This window comes from Microtus oregoni, unplaced genomic scaffold (assembly GCF_018167655.1).
Source record: "Microtus oregoni isolate MIOR12 unplaced genomic scaffold, Mior012 000064F_ref0000363, whole genome shotgun sequence".
Classification (NCBI taxonomy): Eukaryota; Metazoa; Chordata; class Mammalia; order Rodentia; family Cricetidae; genus Microtus; species Microtus oregoni.
Genome location: NW_024543874.1, coordinates 4,418,315 through 4,426,453, shown reverse-complemented (window position 1 = coordinate 4,426,453; position 8,139 = coordinate 4,418,315). Strand labels below are relative to the sequence as shown.

Genomic DNA, 8,139 nt, shown 5'->3' with positions numbered 1-8,139 from the left:
TCCATGGCTTGACTTTTATAGGAGTTTTATCTTCATAAAGAAACCAAACAGTGGTTATGGAGTGCAGCCCCGTACCTCTGCCACCTTCACGATTAGCATCTATCAGCATGGCCCATGTGTGGCAACTTCTGAGTCATAGGAACAAACCCACTGTCACCTAGAGCCTGTGGTCCATGGCAGGGTTCATGCTTGACATGCAGCCTGGGGAACATGGTAAGTGTGTGGTGACTGACACAAACACCTGCAGTGCCAGGGTGTGTTCCAGCTGTGTCCTAATCCTCTCTACCAACACTTCAACCTCTGCTAATTACAGACCTTTTACTGTCTTTCCAGATGGTGGGGCTGGAAGCCCCAGCAGACTCCATGCTTTTCCACACCTTTGTGTTATTTATGGCTACTCTCCACAATTTCTCATTCTGTAGCCACTTCTCCTAGGCCTTTTGTGGCTGGTCTACATAGCAGAGGATGGCGCTGAGCTTCTGACCATCCATCCCCCACTTTCCTGTATCACCACATCTGGATTTTCCTTTGTTCCACCTTGAGATTAGTTGTCTCATTGACCTGGAGGTCTCCAAGCAGGGAATCTGGCTAATCAGGGTGCCCCTTGCAGTCTGCTTCTGTCTCCCCAGCCCTGGGATTCCAAATGTGGACCATCACAAGCAACTTTTTCCCCTGTAAGTTCTGGGATCAAGTTAATGTAGTGTGTTTCCAAGGCCAGCACTTTAGTGACTGAACTGTCTGTGCATCCCCTAGGTTTCAGGTTTTCATAGATGTTTTAATGGGCACATATGTAAAGCTATGTTTCCTTGTGATATTTTCAGCCATAAACATAATGCTTTTAAATCATACCCTCCTCTTTCCCCCTCTCATGAAAAAGTGAGTCCTGTCCACCCCTTCCTCTTTCAGAAAGCTCCCTCTGTTTTCCTGTGTGCTGGGGACTCAATGAGTCTCATTATAGTTGCTTAGAGGAACCCGAGTGAGGATTTGCATTCATGAGCATGGACAACTTCCTAGAGGCTACACCATGAAAGAAAATGTTTTTCCATCCCTCATCAACTACTAATCAGGTATGAAGCCTCAGGGAGGGGTACACCAGCCTGAGCCCCTCCCCTTCCATGACAGGAAATGAACAGATCGAGAATCCAGGATTTTTTTTTAGTGTTATAACATTTATTATTTTTGTTAGTTCTATGGGCATTTCATACAAAGCATTTTTATCATTTTCACATCTCCCCAACTCCATCCAGATCCACTCCTCTTCCCTGCCTACCCAGCTTTGTATCCTGGCTTTCTTTTTTAAATCAAGCACAATTTGTTTCCCCATATGCTTTTGATACGTAGCCTTCTGGAGTGTGGTTGAGAGAACTGCCTCTCTTCCTCCCAGCAGCCATTGGCTGCCAATAGCTCATCAGCTAGGGGTGGGGCTTTGTCCTCTCCTCCTCTGTCCATGCCAGGAATCCTCCCTCCCTCTCCTTCTCGTCTCTCTTTTCCTTCCTTATTTTTGTAACCAACTACATTTGATCAGGTCACTTTCCCTGAAATACTCTTGGGGTAATATGTTTGACAAGGGTAACTTACTCTTGGCCATTGATGAGTATGACTCCCCTACTCCAACAACTCTTAACCACCTATGCTATTTATGGAGGGATGGGCCTTATGAGGTGATCTCTACTCCATAATGGAAGTTTGATGGAGCCATGGATTTTATATTTGAGAACAGTTTTAGGTTCATAGCAAAGCTGAGAAGGAGGACGAGAATGCTGCCATATACTTCACTTCCCTGATGGCCCTCCCTGACGGCCCTCCAATATCATCATTCATCAGCATGGCACTGCTAAGCTACAGAGACACTCTGTTGCTACCCATAGCCCATGGTGTGCCCCGGGGGTTGTGTTTGGTAAGTGAGCATCCTGAGGCCCATGACAAGTGTATAAGGACAGGCACCTGCCATTGTCTTGCTGGGGAGTGTTCCTGTTGCCCTTAATGTCCTCATTCCTGCTCTACTCCTGCCCTGCAGCTCCCACTTTCTCAACCACTGAGCCTCACTGTTTGTTCTAGAAAGTGGTACTGGACTCCCAGAAGACAGGGTGCATGTCCAGTGCTTCCGTGCCCTTCATGGCTGCCCTCCTACTTTACAATTTCTCATCTTCAAATCTCTTTCAGCTTTGTTTACAAGGAAGGAGATGTGGAAGCATGGTTTGGTGCCCTCTTTTCCTGCATAACCTATGGAGAGCTGCAGAATGATGGTGGTGGGCCACCCAGCTCAAGAGAGAACTTGGTAATCAGTGATGGTCCCCTGCTGCAGACTGGAGGCATGCCTGAAGCCTACCTCTTCTCAGAGTCCTCCTCTATCACCTCAGAAGATTCCAGAGTGGCCCTTCTACCTCTGCACTTCCCAGCTTCAGTGTCATCATGGCTCCTTGCTCTCCTGACCACCATCATTGGTGTCCAATCAGAGCACACCGTGAGCTCTGCTATGCATGCCTCTGGTCCCACTCAGGTGGAACAACCAGGCCCCCACTGCACACCCAGTAAGGTCAGACAGCTAGGGAAAGACAGAAACTAAGTTGAAGGGAGTTTTTTAGTTCTCAAGTTAACCTTAGCTTCATAAGAGTGGCAACAGTCTCTGTCTCTGTCTCTCTCTCTCTCTCTCTCTCTCTCTCTCACACACACACACACACACACACACACACACACACACACACACACACAGAGAGAGAGAGAGAGAGAGAGAGAGAGAGAGAGAGAGAGAGAGAAAGAAAGAGAGAGAGAGAGAAAGGTCCACAGAAGGGACCTGCCCTCTGGTTTCTAACGTACTCTTTATGAACTCCTATGAGCCAGTCAGTCAGAGCCTTCCTTTCTTGTGGAGGAGAAGAAAGATGGGGTCAGTTTTATTGAACCTCTGAGCTTTCATGATGGTCTCTTCTACTCTGGGCTTCTTGCTGGGGTCCTGACTCTAAGAGTTTTCATGAGTGACAGTTCCATGCTGACTGTCAGGGGGCAATGGCCACAGGATAAAAGAGTTGATAATCTTTTTAGGTATCTCCATAGTATTCCCCTTCCTCACTCTGTATGGCTGTCATCGAGGTGGAATATTTCCCCACAGCCTTCCTGACAGAGAGCTGAAAATCTCAGATGTTGAAATCCCTACCTGGTAGATAGTTCCAGTATCCCATGGGCTTCCCCTGCCCTTGTCATTAAGGTCCTTCTGGGGGCAGTAGACAAACTTGAATGTAACCATGGCTACGCATCTGGATGTGGCCCTCCTGTGTCCTCCCAATGCCACTAATAAGCAGCATTCAAGGGTGGAAGCTGAAGGGTTTATTGTCTACACTTGTGCTGCTCTGGGACTGAGAAGTTGGAGTTGGGGCAGGACCCTACACACAGGGTTGTAGGTCCCATTGAGGTTGAAGGAAGAAGGCACCAGGTAGGCTCTCTCCTCATGGATGCAGGGTCTGATGTAGCTGTAGCTGTTATACCTGGGTGTCTCTAGGAGCCATGGAAGAAGTCAAAGGGTCGGAGCACGAAGCCTGCAGAGTTCTCAGATGTGGTCAAGTTGACCTTAGAATTGGCTATGTTGTGGAAGCCCACTGTAACCCAGGCCACCAAGTCCTATTGGAAAGACAAAGGTTTCAGTGAACAGGGCAGTGAGAAGTGCTGGCCACTCGAGGTTTCTCCAGCTCGGGCTGTGTTTACATGTGCCTGCCCACACCCTGAGATGTCCTCAGTCCCACTGAATAAAGCACACCCATCTTCCATGACCCCTGAACTCGAGTCAGTAAGCAGACCTCCTGGGACCAGTGACAGGTCTAGGGAGTGGTTGGCGACAGGCCTCAGGTGGGCAGAGGGTACTGGGGCATTACCTTATCTTCAATGTTCGTATTGTTCCGGATGAAGTTCTTGAAGGCTACCGGGGGATTCCAGGGGTTATATTGGTTGTAGATGCTGCTACTGCACCTCTCAGAATCCCGGTATTTGGTCACAGCCAACGGGTACCTACAGGTTGAGAAGAAGGTATCTCTGGGCACTGGGGTTGCATCTGGTCTCTTCCCAGGGAGCATCCCCAGTGTCAGGGATGGAGAATGTGGTCCTTCTCCGTAATGAGTGCTTATACCCGAGAGGGCTGGAAAATTGCCCATTGCCATCTCAGGGCCAGGATCTCTGCAAGCACTTCCTGGAACTAGCTCTTGTAGACCAGGCTGGCCTCGAACTCACAGAGATCCTCCTGCCTCTGCCTCCCGGGTCCTGGGATTAAAGGTGTGAGCCACCACCACCTGGCAAGCACTTGCACGCTTTCCTTGAGTGTACAAGCGTGCACATTCAGATGCAAACACAGACAGGAGCCTTTCAGGACAGACGGCCCAGACAGAACATACAATCATTGTGGGCAGCCCATGGCCATGTTCTCCAAACTCACTAGATTTTCTCACCTGGCCCAAGAGAGACCTGGTTTCTTCTGCCAGCCTGGCAGCTCCACTCGATGGACTTTGGAGTAGATTTGCAGCTCGTAGCTGTTCCTGTGGCCATGATGGCTCCTATGGAGGTTGCTGAAGAGCAGGTAATTGGGAAGTGGTTTTCCGAAGAGGAAGGCTGCCTGATGCCCCCGGGAGTAATTAGTTTGCTTTACGGTGTCTCGGGTTACAAGGTGTCTCAGGCTTTTCGTGATGTTTTTCCCAACGATCTGCAGTGACTGGAAGCTGTTCTTGATGCCTGGAGGCCGGAGGGGAGAAACAGTGAGAACGGGTTGTTGAAAGAGACACTGCCTCCCTCTACTCTAGGGTCTCCACCTAGACAATATCCACAGACAGCTGCCAGAAAGAAACCATGCTAGGGGCACGCCCTGGGCTAGCAGTATGCACTACCAGACCAAGCACAACAGAAACCAGGGGAGCTAGAGGATGGCTCGTGGTCATTCCTGGCAACCGTGGCAGTTCCATTGTGGGCCCACCCTTCTCTGGAGAGCTTGCTCCAGCCTGTCTGCTGTGATTTTAGCTATGTAGAACAGGAGGCCCATGGCTGTTTCTGAGGCTTGAGGACCGTGTGTGTACTCCTGACCAGAGGGCCCTGTGGGAATGAGCGTGTGGAAGTCACCTATCTGGTTCTTGTAGCCTTGTTCCATTACGGGATATGAGTCAAACATCACATCTCTGCCATTCTTCTAGGGTGACATTGATAAGAAACAAACTGAGCACTTCCAGACAGTACTAGAACCCATCTCAAAGAGCTAGGCAGAGACTTCACTAAACCTCCATGGGACTCCCCCGCCCCTCCCCTATGCATCATTCCACTCAGCCCCGATAAGAACAGATCCACACTCGGCAATCAGGGTAACCCTAGCGTACCATTCACTGCTACCAGTGTCCAGGAATGTGTATTTCTCTTTGAGTGGAAGGTGGTTGAAGCAGTCTCCTGATATTATGCCAAAAAGCCTTAGCCCGACCTATAGAGTGAAGTTATATGTGGGTAGTATTTGAGTGTTTGAGTTGGTGTGGTCCCAGGTCCTACCTGCTACATCCAGGTCAATGCGGTAATGTACAAGGTGAGTGTGGATGTTGCTGAATCGGTGGGTGCGTGGTTGAGAGAAATAGTTCATTTCCTTGGGCTGGTAGAAGGTAGATTGGACCAAGCCAGAGGCTTCCATCTGTGTTTCCATTGCCCCATCAGGGTAGAAAATGAAGTCCCAAGTATAATCATAGTGGTGGACTGTTGAGGTTGTCCGCAGCACCAGTCTGCGTTCCTTCATCCTGGCACTGGATTTGGAGTTCAAGTCGGAGTCAAAGTGACGTGTAATTGATATTCCTGCTGGTATCTCAAAGAGACAGAGAGCTTGCGGATAGGAGACTGGCTCGTCAGTGTCATAGTGGTGGATGACTTTCAGGAAGGTCGCTGTGTCTGGACAATCAACGCCCTGGACTAACTGGTGAGTGACTCTGTCTGAGCCCCAGCCCACATCCATGTACTTGGGCCGAATGCCTGAAGGTATATGTCCTCCCAACTGTGCCACAGCCTCTTGTACACTGACTTCATACGCAATGCGCACACCCCGGAAGTGCACATTCAGGATCTGCATGCCAGAAGAGGGTCGTAGACGGAAGGAGAAGACCCAGTCTCTGTAGTACACTGTATTGTCCTCTATGTTATAGGGAGGAAGGTGTTGCTCAGCCACATTGATGGGGGAGAGTCGGGGCTGCTCTGTGTCCTTGGCCAGTGGCTCCACAAGGACCACAGTAGCCACTTCTCCATTCTCATATTTCTGAGCCAGTTCCTCTGGACTCTTGTAGAGTTTACCATTATACCAGACCCGCTCCACTCTCCAGTCCTGGGCATCTGTGCTCCCATGATCCAGAAGGATCTGCAGGCCTGTGGGCTTCAGGAAGTGGCCTGCCATATAGCGTTGCAAGATAAACCAGCTACTGCGCTGGCCAGGTTTTATGCCCTGGGGGGCCACATATGTGAAAGTCAGACAATTCTGATCACAATCCTTTAGCGAGCAGTTTGTGATGTCAATGAAGAATTTATCCAGGGGCTCAGTGGCCTTCTTCAGGGTCTGGTGGATAAGGCGGTACTCTGCTTTGGAGATAGGTCTGGATGCCCAGGATGGATGGTGCTCGGGTAAGGGAGCTATTTCTCGCATGTAGATGGGCAATGGCAGGGGCCCAACAGCAAACTCAGTGACATTAGGGTGCTCCTGGGCACCGAAGAAGATGACCACACGGGCTTCCCTCACAGGACTCCTTTTTCCTCTGTCCAGAAAATCCAGCACATCCTTCTTTCTGGGCAGTAGCATCTCCATGAGGTACACCGAGTTCTTGGCCAAAGTGGGTGTTTCAGACGGCTGCAGCTCCAGCTTCTTCCTGTCCATCAGAAACTTGTACACGATCTTCATCTCAAAAGGGGTCAGGTCCATGAAGACCTGGGGCTTGCCCTTCAAGTTCCACCTGGGGCGCTCTGCCATGGCCACCTGTAGCAGCCAGACGGCAGCCACCCAGGCCAGTGCCAGGTTCCTTTGTGCCATCTTCATGGCTCTGGAAGACAGCATAGGAGGGCAGATTTAAATATCCCCCGCTCCACGCTTGCTCCTCACAGTGCCTAGCCCTTCAGTCTCGTCCTTTCCTACTGACCCGACTTCTTCCCTCTCCCCAGCTGCACTCAGCTGAAGTCTCTGGGTTGTGGCTCACAGATCTCAGCGCTGTGCTGGTCCAGGTGTGTGCATCTTCCTCCCTCCTCTGAAAATCTCTTATAGTCTTCCTTATCTTGAGAAACTCCTCTGTTTTCCATTCTCAGTGTTATCTCAGTGGGGGAACATTCATCAGCTGTGAGGACCGTGAGTCACAGCAGCACAGGGTTTAGCCCTCATGGGCTACAAGGTCCTCGTGTCTCCTGGGGCAGAGAGTTGTACTGACAGCAAAATTACCTTTCCTATGCAATAAACTACCCTTTCAAGAGAGATATTTTGAAATTTAGTGTAGATGTTCAAATTCAGGCCCTGGGCTCAAGCTGTCTGGGTTCAAGTCCTGAGAAGTCACAACACTGAGGACTATCCGTGTGACCTTGAGCATGTTTGGACTCTCTGGGCCCCCATTGTCTCACTGTGAAATAGAAATGACAGCAACAGCATGCAGGTCCCTAAGGCTGTGGAGCCAAGCAAGCTGAGGCTGAAAGTAATGTAAAAATGTTTACGACAATCCCAGGCTTCCAGGAATACAGGAATTACTGGTTTTGCTTCTCTTTCAGGTGAACCCCGATGGGGACTAGAGAGCCAGCTCTGTGGTTAAGAACACTGGCTGCTCATTCAGAAAACCCATGTTTGATTCCTAGAACCTATATGGTCAGCTCACAACTATCTGTAACCCCAGATCCAGGGGATCCAATCCTCTTCTGGCCTCTGTGGTGCACAAACACACATGTAGACAAATATACTCAGACATAAAATAACAATTACACAATTTTAAAGTGAACTCCAATGATACAGTTTGAAACTGGAGTTTCTGGGCACTTACTGTCTAGACCAAGCCTGGGTGCGAAAGAAGGCTGGGGAAGAGTCCTGTCCTGCCCACCTCCTCCAGCATCCCTGCATGGTACTCAAGTCAGGGTCTCCTTTTCGTAAGTTTTTGGGAGCACCCTGTCAGCCCATCTCAG

The 8,139-nt window shown here is 49.9% G+C and overlaps 1 protein-coding gene across 1 annotated transcript; it reads right to left on the bottom strand.

The window, feature by feature from the left end:
• Positions 1 to 3,489: 3,489 nt before the first annotated feature.
• On the bottom strand, positions 3,490 to 7,039 carry LOC121439935 (amiloride-sensitive amine oxidase [copper-containing]-like). The gene is made up of 4 exons (XM_041640564.1): positions 5,506 to 7,039; positions 4,431 to 4,710; positions 3,864 to 3,996; positions 3,490 to 3,612 (listed from the first exon to the last, which is right to left on the bottom strand). The coding sequence occupies exons 1-4, from the start codon at positions 7,037 to 7,039 to the stop codon at positions 3,490 to 3,492; spliced, it is 2,070 nt and encodes a 689-aa protein (XP_041496498.1).
• Between the last annotated feature and the right edge of the window lie 1,100 nt (positions 7,040 to 8,139).